Below are 23,178 nucleotides of genomic sequence, written 5' to 3'. Positions count from 1 at the left end.
ATAATAAAGTGGGCTAAATGCAGTTCAAAATTGGTAACAGGACTAACCAGGTGGCATTGCTTTGTTCAGTGGATGACAACTTTAGTGAGAGGCTGACACAGTGAGTAGGGCCAAATAAGTAACTAGGCTAAATGCAGTTCTAAATTGGTAACAGTAGGAAACAGGCGGCACTGCTTTGTTTAGTGGAGGAGAACACCAAGCAGCGGCAGACACCGTTAATAGGCCCCAACCAAACTAGTAGGCCAACTGCAGTGTTACATTAACAACTACCTAATGAGAGCCTGAAGGTTGAAGCTCAAGAAAACCAAACAGGAGGAAACCCAGGAACGGGAGACACCGTTAGAAGGCCCCAACCAAACTAGTAGGCCTGATGCAGTGTTATCTAAACAACTACTTAATGAGAGCCTGAAGGTTGAAGCTCAGACAAGGAAACCTGGAGGAGAACACCAAGGAGGAGGAGAACACCAAGGAGCGGCAGACACCGTTACTAGGCCCCAACCAAAGTAGTAGGGCAACTGCAGTGTTACATTAACAACTACTTAATGAGAGCCTGAAGGTTGAAGCTCAGACAAGGAAACCTGGAGGAGAACACCAAGGAGGAGGAGAACACCAAGGAGCGGCAGATACCATTACTAGGCCCCAACCAAAGTAGTAGGGCAACTGCAGTGTTACATTAACAACTACTTAATGAGAGCCTGAAGGTTGAAGCTCAGACAAGGAAACCTGGAGGAGAACACCAAGGAGGAGGAGAACACCAAGGAGCGGCAGACACCGTTACTAGGCCCCAACCAAAGTAGTAGGGCAACTGCAGTCTTATATAAACAACTACTTAATGAGAGCCTGAAGGTTGAAGCTCAGACAAGGAAACCTGGAGGAGAACACCAAGGAGGAGGAGAACACCAAGGAGCGGCAGACACCGTTACTAGGCCCCAACCAAAGTAGTAGGGCAACTGCAGTGTTACAATAACAACTACTTAATGAGAGCCTGAAGGTTGAAGCTCAGCTTTTTCAGTGGAGGACAGTGTGATTGAGTGGCGCAGACAGACAAAGGTAGTATGTGTTAACTAAAAAAGTTGGCTCTATGCAGTTTTAAATTGGTTACAGGGGTACACAGGCAACATTGGTGTGGTCAGCGGAGGACAATTGGAAGGAGGGACCGCAGACAGACTTCCTAGGCCCAAAATAATAAAATAGGCTCTATGCAGCTTAAATTTGGCTACAGGGGTACACAGGCAGCATTGGTGTGGTCAGCGGAGGACAATTGGAAGGAGGGACCGCAGACAGACTTCCTAGGCCCAAAATAATAAAATAGGCTCTATGCAGCTTAACTTTGGCTACAGGGGAACACAGGCAGCATTGGTGTGTTCAGCGGAGGACAATTGGAAGGAGGGACCGCAGACAGACTTCCTAGGCCTAAAATAATAAAATAGGCTATATGCAGCTTCCATTATGTGGCAGGGGTACACAGGCAGCATTGGTGCGGTCAGCGGAGGACAATTGGAAGGAGTGTCTGATACAGTAAGTACTCCCAAAAACTAAATAGATGTTAATGTCTCCCAAAAAAAAACAAAACCAAAAAAAAAAAAAGGGTGTCATACTTAGGTACAGGGGTGTGCTCCTATGCTGACTTTCAGTCATTGTAATTTGGCACAAAGTATTTACTGGAGTAAATGTAGGACAGGGCCCCTGACTATTTTAACTAGCATCATACATGTCAACAAATTGTTATTGTCTGTGCCAGGCATGGAAGGATTTCAGTGCATAGACTAAACAGTGGTGGAGCAGCGAGAGATAATTTTGCAAGTGGTAGAGCACTGTTTGACCTGGGGGGGGGGAAACTCTCTCCTGGCCGGCGGTACAAGCCCAGGGCCCCTCATGTTACAACAGTGTGTCTGACGTTGGGTGCGCGCCACCACCGCCAGAGACACTTCATTGTACTATGAAGGACCCAGTGCCAGTGCCGTCGACCAAAAGTGGGCACACCCACCTCTTCAGACAAACGGCACTCTGACGGGTGCTTGCGCCAAGTGTCGAGACCACGGCCCTGTGGGGGGAGTTAGGCCATTTAGGGAGGTGTAAACATGTCGTATGCTGGACAAACAGCAGCTGCAAAGTAAGAGATTGGAACAGTCAGTAACACCAGTCCCAAAGCAAGACCTTTTTGCAGGAAAGCTAGGTGTCAGCCGGGAAAGGTGGGGCAAAATAATTTGAAATCCATGAGTGGTTCATTTTAATGAAGGTGATCATCAACATTTTGGGTATCCAGACGAGTCCTTTTTTCGGTCAGTATTGAACCAGCAGCACTGAATACTCTTTCTGATAGCACACTAGCTGCTGGGCAAGCAAGCTCCTGCAATGCATATTCAGCCAATTCAGGCCAGGTGTCTATTTTGGATGCCCAGTAATCAAAGGGGAATGACGGTTGAGGGAGAACATCGGTAATGGAGGAAAAATAGTTAGTAACCATACTGGACAAATGTTGTCTCCTGTCACTTTGAATTGATGCTGCAGTACCTGTCCTGCCTGCGGTCATTGCGAAATCACTCCACAACCTGGTTAGAAAACCTCTCTGTCCTACGCCACTTCTGATTTGTGCACCTCTAACACCTCTGCCCTGTTGCCCCCTGCAGCTCGTGTGAGAACCATCACCGGCGCTGGGTGCTGGGAATGCCTGAATCAAACGGTCTACAAGAGTAGCTTGTTTGGTTGCCAATATTTGTTCGAGGTTCTCATGTGGCATGATATTTTGCAATTTGCCTTTATAGCGAGGATCAAGGAGGCAGGCCAACCAGTAATCGTCATCGGTCATCATTTTTATAATGCGTGGGTCCCTTTTGAGGATACGCAAGGCATAATCCGCCATGTGGGCCAATGTTCCAGTTGTCAAGTCAGTGCATATGCTGGGTTGAGGAGCACTTTCGGGCAAATCAACGTCACTTGTCTCCCTCAAAAACCCTGAACCCGGCCTTGCACCGCCAGCACTTTCTATTGCCCCCTGAGAAGCTTCCTCATCCAAAAAATACTCATCCCCATCATCCTCCTCATCCTCCTCCTCTTCGCCCGCCACCTCGTCCTGTAGACTTCCCTGAGCAGACAATGGCTGACATGCCATGGAGTTACTCCATGGAGTAACCAGTTGTGTCGCCTGACGCATCCTTCACTGTTGTTCTGGGTGAAGGACACAAGGAAGCGACTTGTTCCTGACCGGGAGCATCCACTGACGACGCACTGCTCTGACATTTGGCACTTTCCGAGGAGGAGGCGAAAGAGCTAGAGGCAGAGTCAGCAATGAAAGCTAATACTTGTTCCTGCTGCTCCGGCTTCAAAAGCGGTTTTCCTACTCCCAGAAAAGGGGAGCCTTCAAGGCCTTGTGTAGCCAGACGATGACGCTGGCTCAACAACTCGAGACTTAGGGGCTATATTGCTTTTCCCACGACCACCTGATGCTCCACGACCACCACCACTACCATCATTACCAGCTGGCAATGACCGCCCACGGCCACGACCTCTTCCACCAGACTTCCTCATTCTTGGAAAAATGTAACCAAACTAACAACCGTTATGTGGTCCTGTAAAACCAGGTAGAAGGTGTACGTGAACTTGTTGTGAATTTAGATCTCCCTTTTTTATGTGTGGGAAAATGCAGGGAAAAATCAGGCCCACTGTATTACACTACACTGTTTGATTGGCAGAAAGAGGCTGGCAGATATGGCACTAACAGGACTGACGCAGATGCACACACTGGCAATAGAAATGTCCCTCTTTATGTGTGGGAGAATGCAGGGAAAAATCAGGCCCACTGTATTACACTACACTGTTTGATTGGCAGAAAGAGGCTGGCAGATATGACACTAACAGGACTGACGCAGATGCACACACTGGCAATAGAAATGTCCCTCTTTTTTTTGATATGGGAGACAAGGGATTTAATCAGGCCCACTATATCACGGTATAGTTCCTGTGGCACAAAATGACTGACAGATACCACAGACAGCACTGGCACAGATGCACAGATTTGGCAAGATTATTCTCCCTTTATTTTAATTTTTATTTTTGGATATGGGAGACAAGTGATTTAATCAGGCCCACTGTTATACAGTAGGTTTTCTGTGGCAGAAAAAGAAAGACAGATGCCACACACAGGACTGGCACTGATGCAGATTTGCCAATCTTAATCTCTCACTTGTTTTATTTTTTTTCTGGGAGAATTGTGAATAAATCAGGCCCACTGTTATACAGTAGGTTTTCTGTGGCAGAAAAACAAAGACAGATGCCATACACATGACTGGCACTGATGCAGATTTGCCAATCTTAATCTCTCACTTGTTTTATTTTTTTCTGGGAGAATTGTGAATAAATCAGGCCCACTGTTATACAGTAGGTTTTCTGTGGCAGAAAAACAAAGACAGATGCCACACACAGGACTGGCACTGATGCAGATTTGCCAATCTTAATCTCCCACATTTTATTTTTTCTGGGAGAATTGTGAAGAAATCAGGCCCACTGTTATACAGTAGGTTTTCTGTGGCAGAAAATGAAAGACAGATGCCACAGACAGGACTGGCACTGATGCAGATTTGCCAATTTTAATGTGCCCCTTTTTTTTTTTTCTTTCAGGGAGACTAGTGAATAAATCTGGGCCACTGTATTAGAGTATATTTTCTGTGGCAGAAAGTGGCTTGAAGAGATATAACAACAACAAAAAAAAAAAAGGGACTCTACTACAATTACTATCTCCCTACAGTAATCTCAGAAAAGTATGGCAGGCAGCAATAAAAAGGAGTGCTGCACACAAGTCAAAAGTGTGGACAAACAAACAAGATAGCTGTGCAGAAAGGAAGGAGCAACAGGATTTGTGCTTTGAAAAAAGCAGTTGGTTTGTACAGCAGCGTACACACAGCAACACAGCTATCTGGGAGCCTTATAACCTACAGAGCTGTTGCACAGAAATCTAGCCTCCACTGTCCCTGCAAAGAAAAGGTGGTGTTGGACAGTGGAAATCGCTACAGCACAAGCGGTTTTGGGGTTAATTTACCCTGCCTAACGCTATCCCTGCTTCTGACGAAGCGGCAGCATCCTCTCCCTATGCTCAGATCAGCAGCAGTAAAATGGCGGTCGGCGGGAACGCCCCTTTATAGCCCCTGTGACGCCGCAGAGAGCAAGCCAATCACTGCCATGCCCTTCTCTAAGATGGTGGGGACCGAGACCTATGTCATCACGCTGCCCACACTCTGCGTGCACCTTCATTGGCTGAGAAATGGCGCTTTAAGCGTCATATGAAACACGACTTTGGCACGAAGATCATGTACCGCATGGCCGATCCCACGCTGGGATTGGATCGGGTTTCATGAAACCCGACTTTGCCAAAAGTCGGCGACTTTTCAAAATGACCGATCCGTTTCGCTCAACCCTACTGAACATGACAGAAAAGATTAAAAAATACTAAAGTATCAAGGAGGTGGAATTAGTGGCTTCATAGTTCCACAGAATATCTGATTAATAAGGCAAAATTATCTGAGTATTGTCAAGACTTTTCACTTCTCTACGCGCGATTGTCATTTTGGACTTGAGTGGAAGGACGGAATAGTCTGAGAGAGTAATCAATCTAAGGATGAGCTGCCCGACTATCCCATACTAATGGCTGTAACTCTGGCAGCAGTCCAGCCATTAGACTTACTTTCTCAGCCTGCTTTATTAATCAGATTTTTCTAAAATTACATTTAGTTGAAGACCTCTTGAGAATGTAAAATGCCTGGAGTTCCAAGTTGCCGTGTCAGATTTTTCTCTCCTTTGACATATCTTCTGTCCATGTTTTTTGTGTGGCTAGAGCACAAGTATACCAATTATAATCTACGGGATGTTCAAATGTCTATCTCATTTTACGGATTGCAAGAAAATAAAACAGATACAAGTTTATTTTTGTTCTGAATCCGGTTTCAAAACTCACCAATGCAAGTCTCTGTGTCCAAGAAAAACGTGGACTGGAAACTGATGACAATCTGGATACTCAAGTTTTTTTTTTTTTCATACCAGAACAGCTGATGAAATTCTGAAGGTAAAAACTCAAAGTCTGACCCAAAACACTGATCGAAATTGGTCTTGTACAAGAAAAAAAATTAGACCATTTTTCATCAGTGTGAAGGATCTTATTCTCACCTTTTTGCTCTGTGTCCGCTTTGACCAGCAGTGTGGCATCCGCTTGTCTTGTATTTGGGTAACTGATTGATTACCCTGGCAGATGGGGGCAGACTAGGCTCCTACAGCTGCCATCTGCTTACTCCTGTGTAGCTCAGCCACAGGCTGGGCTTCATAAGAGATGGTGATAGACTGCACTACATTGGTATTGCTGAATATACTGTGAGCGTTTGAACAGAAGTAGTAGAAAAAAAATAAAGTGCAAAAAATTTTTTAAAAAGTTCAAAAACACAAATTCAAACCACGCTTCACAATAGACAATTTTGGTATTTTTGGGTCCATAAAAGTTCAGTTAAATAACCCATACGGTAAATTGAGTAAAAATAAAATGCTGGAGTGCTGCTTTCAGCTCTATACAATAAAACTTTTTTGGAATTACCGTAATTACCAACCATCAATTGTTACGTGTCAGATTTTCAGACACGCCAACAATGAATACGTCAGATATTGTAGACATCACTTTTATTTCACAATGAAAACTTAAAAATCGGTAATGGATATAAAACAAAGGATTGCAATTTTAGGTATAGGGTCACCTCTGAGCACAAGACAAACTTGTATGTAAACTATTATGATGTAAATCGGATACTTGTACCCAGGGAGCTTCGAGAAGACGTAGAAAAAGTTATCACTCAAAAACAAAAATTAAACTATTTTGTGTGTCAAAAAGTAGGAACTTGTGTGATCTCTAATATTTCAGTGAATATCTTACTAAATCTAACAATCATTTTCATTGACATACATCTGTTTGTTCCCTGAAAAACAGCCATCTCAAGTTGTAATGAAAAGCTTCCAAAACCAGATTTCCTTTGGTAAAGATGAAAATCCCATATGAAATATAAAGGCATAAAACAACGTTTAGCATGGGTGGTGATCATGACACTAGTCAACATGGGCATTGAGGGAGTTATGACCCACGTCACAGAAGATATGAAGACACCTCACAATATTTGATTACATGGACCTTGGGCTAAATACATGCTTATCCCATGTGAATATTAGATTGCATTCATATTTATTGTTTCCATTAATGCCTCTCTAATTGTCTCTGCTGGTATTGGAAACGATGGCGTCCCTTTCATTAGTCTCATTACCGCTGCAGTGTACAGGTGGGCCAGGTCATCACGAAGTGAAGATTTGTTGACACAATAAAAAAAAAACAGATCTGATGATAGATCTGAGGTTAGGTTTATTTCCACCTCGAACTGCCACTGGGATCAGATCCGTGAGATACTCAACAGACACTGGCCTGTTTTACATACCGACAGTGCTTTGAGACCATATCTAACCAAGTTTCCTTTAATGACACAGCGCAGGGGAAGAAACCTTAAAGACAACATGGTTAAGGGCCATTATGTGGCTAAAAAACAAAATCCTTTCAATATGGGAAGTCCTAGAAAGGGTTGCTTCCCCTGTGGTTCTTGTGTCGCGTGCCCTAACATCTTGAGGTGTGGGACCTTTAAAACATCGGATGGGAGCAGGGAATTAAAAATTGGTGATTTCATTTCGTGTAATACCACATTTGTGGACTATTATGCCTCTTGTCCCTGCTCCCTTATCTATGTGGGTCTCACAACTAGAGAACTAAAAGTTAGGACACACGAACACGTACGGGATATTGAGGCAGCAAAAGAAGTGACAGACATTTCCAGCTTAAAGACACTGCCGAAGCATTTTCGGATGGTTCATGGATCCGATCCCAGTGGTTTGAGGGTACGGGGCATTGATAAAATACATGGAGGTATCAGGGGTAGCAATTTGGCCAAAATATTGGTGCAATGTGAATGTAAATGGATTGTCACCCTTGATACTATGGCTCCGAGAGGACGCAATGAGAAGCTGAGTTTTGTTCCCTTTCTGTGACATGGTACAAATTTAAGTAAATCGTAGTGCTGTTTATGATATCCACCACTTTTTCGTCTTTTGTGAATGGATTTTATTTAAGATATAAGAAATACCAGTCTCTCCTCTCTCTATTGAGTCTGGTTCCCATAATTTTTTTATTTATGTTGCAAATTATGTCCTTCTCTTTGTTTTTCCTAGTTTGTTTTTAATTTGTCAAGTTGCTGCAGCTTTGATTGCCATATGATGCACGATGGACTCACTTTCCTAGACACTGGGAACTTTAGAAATGAAGAAAAAAAATTTATATGTATTTTTTTAAGTATTTCTTTATTTTTCATTATTTATTCATTTTTATTTTCATTTATTTTTTATTCCTTATTTTTTATTTCATATTCTTTATTATTTATACTTTTTAATTCTTTTTTGATTTCTGTATTACTTTTCAACGTTTTGGTATAATATTATTATGACTTGCATCTTTGCAAGTGGTATGCTTCACTTTTATTCTATTACACCTATTGTCGTCCATGATATATTTATAACATATTCACTCTTGTCACTTTAACTTATTAATTGAAATTATAATTATTAAATTTTTCTTCACTATGTTTCTATATATTAACACTGTTCACATATATATATATATATACATACAATTTTTCACGGGGTTCAGATGATGCGGTTTAAGTGTTTTTGTCCTTGTGCTCTTTTGGGTATGGCCGCACTGCTGGTCTTCTTTAAAATGGCTGCCGCCTAGGTGCGCATGCGCTGTTCTCCCTTGAGGTCCGTCTTCGCCGCAGCCATCAAGGGATGAGGAGTGTGCATGTCACTTGACGTCATTCGGCGGATTTCCACCCACATGTGCGCCCCTCTGTGACGGCTGCGGTGATGATGTGCTCTGGGTGCCGGCGCTTACTGGCCGCACTTCCGGTTTATCCGGATATATAAATCAAAGAGACTGGTGTGTTATTAACCCCTTGTGAAAAAACTAAAACCCGAAACGCGCGTCAGGGGCTGCGGGGCAAGGTGGGGACACTCCCTTGACACATAATGGGTAAGCATTTCTCTAAAATCTACTTTTGGTCTGAGTTGGCTTAAGACTTATGAAGGCACTTATGTGTATATGTGATGGCTAAAGCCAGTAGACCATCCTATTAGTTTAAGTACTATTGATTTGCTTCCCTGGGATATATTGTACTATAGTTTTTTACCTTAGTCCTGCTTATGTGCAGATTTCCTGCGGTCAAAATCCTTTTCTGTATGCAATATTTGTATTTAAATATTTTGTGTGTGATTCTTTCAATAAATTAACTTTTTATATATCTATGATGTTGCTTTGGACATTTTTGCTCTATTTCTCTTTGCTGTTCATAGGATATAATGCAGCCCCCTCATAGAGTATACTGAAGCCCCCATAGAATATAATTTAGTCCTTTCATAGGATAGGGTATAATGTCGTATTTCGCTATTCTATCTGATTGTCATTACACAGAATATAATGTAGACCTTCATCGAGTATAATGCAGCCCCCCTTCCATACAATATAATGTAGCCCCGTCTACAGTATTATGACCATCAGTACTCACTTACTGATATATATAAATATATATATATATAACACAATATTCACCTCTCTGATCCTGGCTCTGCTCTGGTCTCAGCAGCTGCACTGTTGTCTGCCTGGCATACACAGCATGGTGCGCGATAAAGTGACCTCATCGCCCGCCGGCTGTGTCACAGGCAGAGAGGAATGAGGGGGGATGGAGCGTCATCTGACGCCCTCTCCTCCATTATTGCTTTCAACTGTATTAGCATCTATGGTGCCGATACAGTTGAATATGGCAAGCGCTGGGGGACAGCAGTGGTGGAGCAGCGAGTGACAGGAGGCAGGAGACGGCTGCTGCGGCTAAAGCCTGTGCCTGCTGCTAAAGAGAAATGAATATTCACTGCTCCCCATGACCATGAGCATGGGGACGAATGAATATTAGTAAAGAAAATGAATATTCACTCCTCTCTACGCCCATGGACGAGGGGAGCAGTTAATATTCATGTCTCTTTAGTAGCAGGCACAGGCTTTAGCCGCAGCATCCGCCTCCTGCCTCCTGTCATCCCTTGCTCCGCTGCTGCTCCACTGGTGCCAGGCGGGCCCCCCTGACTTACAGGCCCCATAGCAGTTGCATAGTGTGCCGCTATTAGCAACACGCCACGGGCTGGGGGCCCCTGGGGCAGCAGATGTCAGTGCCTGGGCCCACAGGAGAATCCTCCAGTTCTCTGATGGGCCAGTCCGACCCTGGACTCCGCTAAAGTGCTAAAGGGGGCTAAAGTGCCACAAAATCGTCAGGATGTAGCCATACGTCCCAGGTCAATAAATACCAGGTCGCAGGGACGTATAGATGCATCTCAGGTGGGAAAGGGGTTAAGCACAGCAGAATTTTTGTGAAAAAACAGCAGCAGAAAATACGGAGCATTTACACTCTCTGTGGTCTGAAGATGTTGTTGAATACTGTGGTTTGGGTGCATTTTTTCTCTATAAGCTTCTTCTGAAAAAAATGCATGAAAAAAAACCCTGTTGCATTTTTAAACGTAGAATCAAAACTGTACTATTAAAAAGCTTTATAAACTCAGCTTCATATCTGCCCAAACATCACATCACATAAGGGGGAAAACGCAAAAAAGAAAAGTAGCAAACATGCAGTAATCAGAAAGATTGTTATGGCATCGTCTGGTGCGGACACCTGCAGAAGAAAAAGCAGCAGAAAGAATGCAGCATTTACATTGCGTGTTAACACGGCCTCTGCATTACAGCTTTAGTACATTTTTTATGGGTGTAATAGATAAAAATATCAATCACGCTTTTTTTACGTCATTTATCGATTCCCATAAATAATCTGATTGCGGTGTTGTGCGGGTCATTATGATTACAGAGGCACCAAATATGTCCTTTCTATTTGCTCATTTGTGATGTTTATTATTTTTTAAAGTGATTTTTATTATTATTTTTTAGCAATTTTATAGGACGAAAAAATCTCATGCTAAATCTAGAATGCAAATACATACATTGGGAGCAAAAAAATATTTTTCTTAACCTTAGTATACAGGGAACAGAGAAATGCATTGTTATACACAATGTATCTCTATGGAAATGTATAACCTGCTTCAGGATTCGTTGCCAGCAACAGAGGTCAAGATTACCAAATTCTCCTACCTACAGTGTTGTGAGCTGTGGCTTATAGGTAGAGCAACATCCTGGGAACAATGAGATATGTGAAGATGTGAGTTTGGGTCCTTAAAGACCTGATCACAGAGAAAGAAGAGTTGAGTAATTTAAGTTATGAAGAGAGCAGCCCCACCCCCCGAAGAGGAGGCACTATGGAGGAAGAGATTAAAGGTACCTTCACACTAAACGATTTACCAACGATCACGACCAGTGATACGACCTGGCCGTGATCGTTGGTAAGTCGTTGTGTGGTCGCTGGAGAGCTGTCACACAGACAGCTCTCCAGCGACCAACGATGCCAAAGTCCCCGGGTAACCAGGGTAAACATCGGGTTACTAAGCGCAGGGCCGCGCTTAGTAACCCGATGTTTACCCTGGTTACCATTGTAAATGTAAAAAAAAAAAACACTACATACTTACATTCCGGTGTCCGTCAGGTCCCTCGCCGTCTGCTTCCCGCACTGACTGTGTCAGTGCCGGCCGTAAAGCACAGCACAGCGGTGACGTCACCGCTGTGCTCTGCTTTTACTTTACGGCCGGCACTCACAGTCAGTGCGGGAAGCGGACGCCGGGGGAGGTGTGACAGACACCGGAATGTGAGTATGTACTGTTTGTTTTTTTTACTTTTACAATGGTAACCAGGGTAAATATCGGGTTACTAAGCGTGGCCCTGCGCTTAGTAACCCGATATTTACCCTGGTTACCATTGTAAAACATCGCTGGCATCGTTGCTTTTGCTGTCAAACACAACGATACAGGCCGATCTGACAACCAAATAAAGTTCTGAACTTTCAGCAACGACCAGCGATATCACAGCGGGATCCAGATCGCTGCTGCGTGTCAAACACAACGATATCGCTATCCAGGATGCTGCAACGTCACGGATCGCTATCGTATTCGTTGCAAAGTCGCTTAGTGTGAAGGTACCTTAAGATGTGTCAGAGAGGTGAGTATGGAAGCTGGGAGAAGAGCTGTGATGTGATGGGAGCTATAGATCTATGTGCCTAGTGAAGCCCATGATGGCTGCCATATTGGTTGTCATTCTGCATTCCCAGATGCAGATCACTAGGAAATGACACAATAACTGCTCCTACCACATTTCTCGCTGTGGACACCTTTCTACAGCCGGGATCACACTTGCGAGAAACTCGCACGAGACTCGAATCTCAACATGTAACACCCCAGGTAACTGGTTGTTACAGTGGCATTGCTTTCCTTTCGAGGAGGGTTATGCCATGCTTGGAAGTGAGGAAGGATCCCTTTAACAGGTAACCAGTACATGCAACACTGTTCTGACTCCATGCCAGAAGGGGGAGCTCGAGACCGGGGGCCTATAGGGGATTCTCATTCATGAATGTTCTCTAGAGGAACTGATCACGGGGTGTCCATGGGGGTCTTGACTGCAGAAGGCATAGCCACATCCCCTGTTATGACCCCAGTGGACAGGGTCTCAGAGGAACGTGTAAGTCTGCGAGATTCAAAAATCCAGCTCATAGGGCTGTGGTAACTGGGTTGACCAAATAGCTACTCCTAACGCCAACACTAGAAGTAGCCGGGGATCATGCCTACGGTGATCGCTAGATGACTCGCGCCAGCCGGAGAATCTAACTACCCCTAGGAGAAGAAAACAAAGACCTCTCTTGCCTCCAGAGAAAGGGACCCCAAAGCAAGATACAAGCCCCCCACAAATAATAACGGTGAGGTAAGAGGAAATGACAAACACAGAAATGAACCAGGTTCAGCAAAGAGAGGCCAGCTTACTAATAGCAGAATATAGCAAGATAACTTATCTGGTCAACAAAAAACCCTATAAAAATCCACGCTGGAGATTCAAGAACCCCCGAACCGTCTAACGGTCCGGGGGGAGAACACCAGCCCCCTAGAGCTTCCAGCAAAGGTTAGGATACAGATTGGAACAAGCTGGACAAAAATACCAAACAAAACAAAAGCAAAAAGCAAGGAAGCAGACTTAGCTTGAAATACAGGAACCAGGATCATAGGACAAGAGCACAACAGATTAGCTCTGATTTCAACGATGCCAGGCATTGAACTGAAGGTCCAGGGAGCTTATATAGCAACGCCCCTGAACTAACGGCCCAGGTGAGGATATAGGAAAAGACAGAAGCTCCAGAGTCAAATCACTAATGACCACTAGAGGGAGCAAAAAGCAAAATCACAACAGTACCCCCCCCTTAGTGAGGGGTCACCGAACCCTCACCACGACCACCAGGGCGATCAGGACGAGCGGCGTGAAAGGCACAAACTAAATCGGCCGCATGAACATCAGAGGCGACCACCCAGGAATTATCTTCCTGACCATAGCCCTTCCACTTGACCAGGTACTGAAGCCTCCGCCTGGAGAGACGAGAATCCAAGATCTTCTCCACCACGTACTCCAACTCGCCCTCAACCAACACCGGAGCAGGAGGCTCAGCAGAAGGAACCACAGGCACAACGTACCGCCGCAACAAGGACCTATGAAACACGTTGTGGATAGCAAACGACACAGGAAGATCCAGGCGAAAGGATACAGGATTAAGGATTTCCAATATCTTGTAAGGACCAATAAAACGAGGTTTAAATTTGGGAGAGGAAACCTTCATAGGAACAAAGCGGGAAGAAAGCCACACCAAATCCCCAACACGTAGTCGGGGACCCACACCGCGGCGGCGGTTGGCAAAGCGCTGAGCCCTCTCCTGTGACAACTTCAAGTTGTCCACCACAAGATTCCAGATCCGCTGCAACCTATCCACCACAGAATCCACCCCAGGGCAGTCAGAAGGTTCCACATGACCCGAAGAAAAACGAGGGTGGAAACCAGAGTTGCAGAAAAACGGCGAAACCAAGGTGGCGGAACTAGCCCGATTATTAAGGGCAAACTCAGCCAACGGCAAGAAGGTCACCCAATCGTCCTGATCAGCAGAGACAAAACACCTCAAATAAGCCTCCAAAGTCTGATTAGTTCGCTCCGTCTGTCCATTAGTCTGAGGATGGAAAGCAGACGAAAACGACAAGTCAATGCCCATCCTACTACAAAAGGATCGCCAGAATCTGGAAACGAACTGGGATCCTCTGTCTGACACAATATTCTCAGGGATGCCGTGCAAACGAACCACGTTCTGGAAAAACACAGGAACCAGATCGGAAGAGGAAGGCAGCTTAGGCAAAGGAACCAAATGGACCATCTTGGAGAAGCGATCACATATCACCCAGATAACAGACATGCCTTGAGACACCGGAAGATCAGAAATGAAATTCATGGAGATATGTGTCCAAGGTCTCTTAGGGACAGGCAAGGGCAAGAGCAACCCGCTGGCACGAGAACAGCAAGGCTTAGCTCGAGCACAAGTCCCACAGGACTGTACAAATGACCGCACATCCCTAGACAAGGAAGGCCACCAAAAGGATCTGGCCACCAGATCTCTGGTGCCAAAAATTCCTGGGTGACCTGCCAACACCGAGGAATGAACCTCGGAAATGACTCTGCTGGTCCACTTATCAGGCACAAACAGTCTGTCAGGTGGACAAGAATCAGGCCTATCAGCCTGAAATCTCTGCAACACACGTCGCAGATCTGGAGAAATAGCTGACAAGATAATACCATCCTTAAGAATACCAACAGGTTCAGCGACTCCAGGAGCATCAGGCACAAAGCTCCTGGAAAGAGCATCGGCCTTCACATTTTTTGAACCTGGTAAATACGAGACAACAAAGTCAAAACGGGAGAAAAACAATGACCAGCGGGCCTGTCTAGGATTCAGGCGTTTAGCAGACTCGAGATACATCAGATTTTTGTGATCAGTCAAGACCACCACACGATGCTTAGCACCCTCGAGCCAATGACGCCACTCCTCAAATGCCCATTTCATGGCCAACAACTCCCGATTGCCCACATCATAATTTCGCTCCGCAGGCGAAAACTTCCTAGAGAAAAAGGCGCAAGGTCTCATAACAGAGCAACCAGGGCCTCTCTGCGACAAAACGGCCCCTGCTCCAATCTCTGAAGCATCCACCTCAACCTGAAAGGGAAGCGAGACATCAGGCTGGCACAAAAAAGGCGCCGAAGTAAACCGACGTTTCAACTCCTGGAAAGCCTCCACGGCAGCAGGAGCCCAATTAACCACATCGGAGCCCTTCTTGGTCATATCCGTCAAAGGTTTCACAATGCTAGAAAAGTTAGCGATAAAACGACGGTAGAAGTTAGCGAAACCCAAGAACTTCTGAAGACTCTTAACTGACGAGGGCTGAGTCCAATCAAGAATAGCTCGGACCTTGACTGGGTCCATCTCCACAGCAGAAGGGGAAAAAATGAACCCCAAAAAGGGAACCTTCTGTACACCAAAAAGACACTTTGAGCCCTTGACAAACAAAGAATTTTCACGCAAAATTTTAAAGACCATCCTGACCTGCTCCACATGCGAGTCCCAATTATCAGAAAAAACCAGAATATCATCCAGATAAACGATCAAAAATTTATCCAGATAGTTCCGGAAAATGTCATGCATAAAGGACTGAAAAACTGAAGGGGCATTAGAGAGCCCAAAAGGCATCACCAAGTACTCAAAATGACCTTCGGGCGTATTGAATGCGGTTTTCCATTCATCCCCTTGCTTAATGCGCACAAGGTTGTACGCACCACGAAGGTCTATCTTGGTAAACCACTTGGCACCTTTAATCCGGGCAAACAAGTCAGACAACAGCGGCAAAGGATACTGAAATTTGACAGTGATCTTATTTAAAAGCCGATAGTCAATACAAGGCCTCAAAGATCCGTCCTTTTTAGCCACAAAAAAGAATCCCGCACCAAGAGGGGAAGAAGACGGACGGATGTGTCCTTTCTCCAGAGACTCCTTGATATATGAACGCATAGCGGTATGTTCAGGTATCGACAGATTAAACAGTCTTCCCTTAGGAAATTTACTGCCTGGAATCAAATCTATTGCACAGTCACATTCCCTATGAGGAGGCAATGCACTGGACCTGGACTCGCTAAAGACATCCTGATAATCAGACAAATACTCCGGAACTTCCGAAGGCGTAGAAGAAGCAATAGACACAGGCAGGGAATCCTCATGAATACCACGACAGCCCCAACTAGACACTGACATAGCCTTCCAGTCAAGGACTGGATTATGGGTCTGTAACCATGGCAGCCCCAAAACAACCAAATCATGCATTTTATGTAGAACGAGAAAACGTATCACCTCGCGGTGTTCAGGAGTCATGCACATGGTAACCTGTGTCCAATACTGCGGCTTATTTTCTGCCAATGGCGTAGCATCAATACCCCTAAGAGGGATAGGATTTTCTAATGGTTCAAGAATAAAACCACAGCGCTTAGCAAATGAGAGATCCATAAGACTCAGGGCAGCACCTGAATCTACAAACGCCATGACAGGATAAGATGACAGTGAGCAAATCAAAGTTACAGACAGAATAAACTTAGGATGCAAATTACCAACGGTGACAGGACTAACAACCTTAGATATACGTTTAGAGCATGCTGAGATAACATGTGTAGAATCACCACAGTAGTAGCACAAGCCATTCCGGCGTCTATGAATTTTCCTCTCATTTCTAGTCAGGATTCTATCACATTGCATCAAATCAGGTGTCCGTTCAGACAACACCATGAGGGAATTTGCGGTTTTTCTATCACATTGCATCACATCAGGTGTCTGTTCAGACAACAACATGAGGGAATTTGCGGTTTTGCGCTCCCGCAACCGCCGGTCAATTTGAATAGCCAGGGACATGGTATCATTCAGACCTGTGGGAATGGGAAAACCCACCATAACATTCTTAATGGCCTCAGAAAGGCCATTTCTAAAATTAGCGGCCAGTGCACACTCGTTCCAATGTGTCAGCACGGACCATTTCCGAAATTTTTGGCAATACACCTCAGCCTCGTCCTGGCCCTGAGACATAGCCAGCAAGGCTTTCTCTGCCTGAATCTCAAGATTGGGTTCCTCATGAAGTAAACCGAGCGCCAGAAAAAACGCATCAATATCAGCCAATGCCGGATCTCCTGGCGCCAACGAAAAAGCCCAATCTTGAGGGTCACCCCGTAAGAATGAAATAACAATTTTTACTTGTTGAGCAGAGTCTCCAGACGAACAAGGTTTCAGGGACAAAAACAATTTACAATTATTCCTGAAATTCCTAAACTTAAATCGGTCTCCTGAAAACAGTTCAGGAATCGGAATCTTGGGTTCAGACCTAGGATTTCTGGTAACATAATCTTGTATACCCTGCACACGAGCGGCAAGCTGGTCCACACTTGTAATCAAGGTCTGGACATTCATGTCTGCAGCAAGCTTAAGCCACTCTGAGGTAAAGGGAAAAAAAAAAAAAAAATGAGAGAGGGAAAAAAAAAACTCAAAATTTTCTTTCTTATAATCCCACTTCTGCAATGCATTAAACATTTAATACTGGCCTGGCATACTGTTATGACCCCAGTGGACAGGGTCTCAGAGGAACGTGTAAGTCTGCGAGATTCAAAAATCCAGCTCATAGGGCTGTGGTAACTGGGTTGACCAAATAGCTACTCCTAACGCCAACACTAGAAGTAGCCGGGGATCATGCCTACGGTGATCGCTAGATGACTCGCGCCAGCCGGAGAATCTAACTACCCCTAGGAGAAGAAAACAAAGACCTCTCTTGCCTCCAGAGAAAGGGACCCCAAAGCAAGATACAAGCCCCCCACAAATAATAACGGTGAGGTAAGAGGAAATGACAAACACAGAAATGAACCAGGTTCAGCAAAGAGAGGCCAGCTTACTAATAGCAGAATATAGCAAGATAACTTATCTGGTCAACAAAAAACCCTATAAAAATCCACGCTGGAGATTCAAGAACCCCCGAACCGTCTAACGGTCCGGGGGGAGAACACCAGCCCCCTAGAGCTTCCAGCAAAGGTCAGGATACAGATTGGAACAAGCTGGACAAAAATACCAAACAAAACAAAAGCAAAAAGCAAGGAAGCAGACTTAGCTTGAAATACAGGAACCAGGATCATAGGACAAGAGCACAACAGATTAGCTCTGATTTCAACGATGCCAGGCATTGAACTGAAGGTCCAGGGAGCTTATATAGCAACGCCCCTGAACTAACGGCCCAGGTGAGGATATAGGAAAAGACAGAAGCTCCAGAGTCAAATCACTAATGACCACTAGAGGGAGCAAAAAGCAAAATCACAACAATCCCCCACCTGTATCCAGAGTATCCAGTTCAGGCAATGCTCTGTGAGCTGATTAGTTCCCAGCTGCACTTACACACTGTAACAAACCCTCTCCTCTATTATATAATAACTGTTGTCTGGTTTAGGAAACCCATTCTTCTCTGTCCTGTTAGGAAGTTCTGAGGTAATAGAGGAGGGAGCGACTCAGTGTTCTCCTTTACTACCGGAAATGGAGGAAGGCCCCAATGTCTCCTGCTTCGGACCTGACTCTCCCAGGAATCAGAGCAATTAGCTGATTTATCCCCATAGGATATAATGATATCGGGGCTCATCCAGCTTTATCTCATGTGTGACAGTGATCCCCAAACTCCAGTCCTCATGGCCCCAACACATCATGGTGTCAGGATTTCCATTGTTTTGCACTGAGGATGGAATTATTATTGAGGCCTCAGAAGCTGCCGCAGGTTCTCTCCCCCGAGAAATACGAAGGAAATCCTGACAACATGATGTGTTGGGGCCGTGAGGCCAGGAGTGTGGGGGACACTGCTGTATGTGCTCACAAGACATAGGGGGCAGCATAATAATGACTACATGGACGAGCAATGGAGTAAAGACAACACAAACATATAGGGGTAAAAAGAAGATTTTATTTATAGATAAGGTTATTATATATTATATAGCATGCATATGTGTAAATTATTCATCTATCAGACTAAACCTATTTATGGGCCGCATTGGTCCAGAGGAAGGCGAAACCCCCTGTGAGGAATCGGCCAATTATCCTCATATCAGGGGGGAAAATTCCTTCCTGACCCCAAATAAAATATGGCGGTCAGAATAAATCCCAGAATCAATGGCTGATACTGAAGAGATGAGATTAAAGTAAAAAATATATAGTATTTTACTATTTCTTTTAATTAACTTTAAACTAATGTATGCCTATATTTGCCTTAACTAACTTTTTCATTAACTAATAAATATTCTATTAATAATTATTATTATTATTTATTTTTATTTTATTTTTATTTTGGTTATTTTGTACTTTTTTCTTATGTTCTGAAAGTATGCACCTACTTATTAATCTATCACACTAAATGTATTTATGAGCCGTGTTGATCCAGAGGAAGGCGAAAACCGCCTGTGAGGAATCGGCCAATTATCCTCATATCAGGGGGAAAAATTCCTTCCTGACCCCAAATATGGCGATCAGAATGAATCCCAAGATCAAAGGCTGATACCTAACCTGTGTAATGTACCTAACCTGTGTAATGTAACTGTCCAGTAAAAAAAATGTTTTATTTCCTTAGTCCAACTATTGTTTATATTCATTGGATCTAATTTTTATTTTAAACTAAGGTATTTTTATTTTATTATAACTTGTTTCTTACGCCACTAGTGTGTGATTCTACTTATTGATCTTTTATTCTAAACCTATTTATGGCCGTGTAGATCCAGAGGAAGGCGAAAACCCCCTATGAGGAATGGGCCAATTGTCCTCATATTAGGGGGAAAAATTCCTTCCTGACCCCAAATATGGCGATCGGATTTAATCCCAGGATCAGAAGCCGATCTATGTCCTACATCTATGTGCTGATATGTACTGTGTGCTATGTGTGTGCCTGTACTGATGATGTAGTGTGGGGACCTGCACTGATCATGCAGTGTGGGTGATGTGTGATGGGTGCGATACTTACCAGGCCTGTGCTACGGTGAGTTCAGGGATAATGGCCGCTCCTTACATGCTGCTGCTCAGCGGCCCCAGGACTGAAAGGTGCGACTATTGTTCCTGAACTCACCAGATGGAAACTTAGCACAGGCCGCTCCTGGGGTAGAAGATCTTCGGGCTGGAGGGATGTTAGATGCCAGCCCAGGAGGTCAAGGGTCTGGGGCAGCAATGGCAGTGGTCCAGCATGAAGATGGTATAGAGAGATGATGTTGAAGGGCAGCCGAGGTGTCATACAGTAGCAGAGACATGAGGCATGGGTCAGGAGGCTTGAAGTTCTGAGCAGTTGGCACGGGCTCATCCTGCAAGACATAAGAGGAAGACAGGAAATCTATCTACCGGATCTTCTGTTGCATTAGGGGAATGGTCTTTATAATGAACCATTCCGCTATATAACATCGGATACAATGTACTGATATATAGGTGTCCTTTATGTACAGCGGTCACTCACCAGATGGTCGTGGATTCTTTCACAGTCCAGATCTTTTCATCCACCTAAGAAAAAGAGAGACATAAAGTCATTGTTAGAAAACATTAAAAAAGACAAGATGGATGATGATTGCCTCAATATGAGAGCAGCATCTGATGAGTGTTATCCTCAGAGGAGAAGATACTTACCGTGCCCAGCTTGGTGACCCGTACGTAAATCCGGCCACGGGGTGAAGGACTGTGTGCTCCGGCCACTGCAGATAGTGGTTCTCCAGAACTGGCCTGAATGGTGTAAATGGTGGCTCTGCTCTCCTTTCCTCCAGATCCTCCCAGCCGATGGTGGTAAAGAATGGATGCTCTCGGATGTTCCCGCTCACACCCAGGCGTGTCTGAGGGTCTTTGCGCAGCAGCTTCTTGATGAGATGTTTCACGTCAGCATCAAGCCAAGATGGAAATTTGGGCTTCTCGTTGATGATGGCTTTGAAAGCCATTTGCTTGACGGGGCCGTTGTAAAATGGGGTTCGTCCTGCTGCCATCCTGGACACCACCATCCCCAGGCTCCACCAGTCCACTGCTGCGCATTACCATTTTCTACGATGCACCTCAGGGGCCATGTAATGGAAAGTGCCCGTCACTCCAGAGATGTTTTTGGAGGAGGAGACGCCATCTTGGGCAAGCCCAAGGTCGATGATACGATTGTGGCCATCTGCATCCAACATGATGCTATCCGGCTTTATGTCTCTGCAATGAAACAAGAAAACAAAATAAGAAATCTGTCCAGTGATACAATAGATGGAAAATGGGTCACTACAAGATCAGGTAGAATAGGCAGCAGGACACCAAGGAAGCCGAGGGCCATATCTACAGCATGTAAAGGGGACAGAGAGAAGGAGGAAAGTTCTGCTTACCGGTGGACGATGTTGTGTCCGTGGAGGAACTGGAGGCCACATACCATCTCTGCTGTGTAGAATCTGATGGAGAGAACAGAGTGTAGAATCAATGTCATGAAATCCTTCTCTGGCAATCCCCAAATACCATGGCACCCCACCTCCTGCTTCCAGCACCCTAAATATATGCCATAGATGGTAGATTCTACATTTTCTCACCTCACATTGCCGATGTTGAGGCAGCCGCACATCCTGATCAAATCCTCCAGGCTGCCACCGGACAGATACTCTGTGATGAAATACGCCCTGTGCTGAGACTGGTGTGCGGCATAGAGGTGGCACAGGAATGGGCAGTGTCTGGCCGCCAGGAGTATCCGCCGCTCTCTCAAGATGGTGTCCTCATTGTCCCTTTTGCTGATCATTTTGACGGCCACATTGATGTTACTGCCGGGGACAGATGCCCACCTGAAAAACACAAAAGGAGAATATTAAAAGGTGTCTGCAGGAGTGGAAGGATCTGGATGTTATAGTGCACAAGGTACATGAGAAAACTGAGTGGTCGCTCAGTCTGGTGGTGATCAGGACAATGTAGAGGAGCAGATCTATGGAGAGGTCTTAACTAATAATCATCATTTTAATTTTTAGCATTTATTTCATAAATCAAAACCACACATGAAAATAGGAAACTTTGCAATAAATCCTATCAGATAAATCTGCTCCTTTCTCCACCAGAACTGTATTTTAATTTTAAAAATTCTAAAGTAGTGAGATAGGAGATGACAGTTGGTGCTGATAATATTTTATGTAGAAGGTGGGGGGAGAGGGGAGGAGTGCTGCATTTAGCTCCTCCCTCACCTCCTCTACATAGAATATTATCAGCACCAACTGTCATCTCCTCTCAGTAATGTAACAATCTGTCTTCACTAAATACAGAAATTATCCAGAAATTAGAAAATAAAAATTCACTCCTGCTGGAGAAAGAAGCAGATTTCTCTAATAAGATTTATTACAAAGTTGCTTAGTTTTTATATTTGCTATTGATTTATAAAATAAAAATTAAAATGACAATGACTTTTAAAAAAGTTTTCCTCTGTTACCATATGGGAATAAATAGAGCAAGCATTAGTGGGGGCTTGGCGCTGGCATTAGTGAGGACCAAATATGATTGATTACCTAGAGACCAATATATACAATATGGCAGCCTGATTGTAGCCAATATTGGCAATGACATGGAAAAAAGCAATGTCGTCCCCTGCCCCCTACAGCTGTGACCTTTGAGATGAACCCTCCAGTATAGAAGAATACCAGGTTATAGTAGCACTAGCCCTAACTATGGTGATGTTTTATATGTCATCTCACAGAAGGACCCTACAATGAGCAATAACAAAGCAAGACATGGCTGATAACAGAGAACAATACATGGGGATATAATAAAACTTCTGGTTTCAAATAAATAAAAAATATGTAGGCCTTACTTTGCCAAAGGCGCCTCTACCCAGGACCTGGTGGATGTTGAAGCGGCTGATGTTAAGCCTGGCATAGGGGCCGGATGATCCAGGGTCTCCGCTGCATCCAGGTGTTGTCTCCTCCAATCCGTTGTCTTGTCTCCTCTTCTTCGTGATCTTCTTGAATCCGGTCACGCTGTCCTCTTCTCTCTTCCGCTTCTCCTCGCTCCCCTTCTCCTCGCTCCCTTTCTCCTCGCT

At 44.6% G+C, this 23,178-nt stretch overlaps 1 protein-coding gene across 1 annotated transcript; it reads right to left on the bottom strand.

The window, feature by feature from the left end:
* Positions 1 to 20,629: 20,629 nt before the first annotated feature.
* Positions 20,630 to 21,274, bottom strand: LOC143766703 (protein kinase C delta type-like). Its single transcript, XM_077254561.1, has 2 exons — positions 20,778 to 21,274; positions 20,630 to 20,654 (listed from the first exon to the last, which is right to left on the bottom strand). Exons 1-2 carry the CDS (start codon positions 21,137 to 21,139, stop codon positions 20,630 to 20,632), a joined length of 387 nt encoding a protein of 128 aa, XP_077110676.1. The 5' UTR covers positions 21,140 to 21,274.
* Between the last annotated feature and the right edge of the window lie 1,904 nt (positions 21,275 to 23,178).

The sequence above is a fragment of the Ranitomeya variabilis genome, chromosome 4 (genome assembly GCF_051348905.1).
Source record: "Ranitomeya variabilis isolate aRanVar5 chromosome 4, aRanVar5.hap1, whole genome shotgun sequence".
NCBI lineage: Eukaryota > Metazoa > Chordata > Amphibia > Anura > Dendrobatidae > Ranitomeya > Ranitomeya variabilis.
Note: the sequence above shows the minus strand (reverse complement) of the source record. Positions and strands in the feature narration are given on the sequence as shown.

Bases quoted from the DNA above. Each gene is read 5' to 3' on its own strand.
- LOC143766703 (XM_077254561.1), bottom strand. From the start codon at position 21,139: ATGGTGGTGTCCAGGATGGCAGCAGGACGAACCCCATTTTACAACGGC. The intron at 20,655-20,777 runs GTAAGTATCTTC...TCTTTTTCTTAG, and splicing joins GGGTCACCAAGCTGGGCACG to GTGGATGAAAAGATCTGGAC.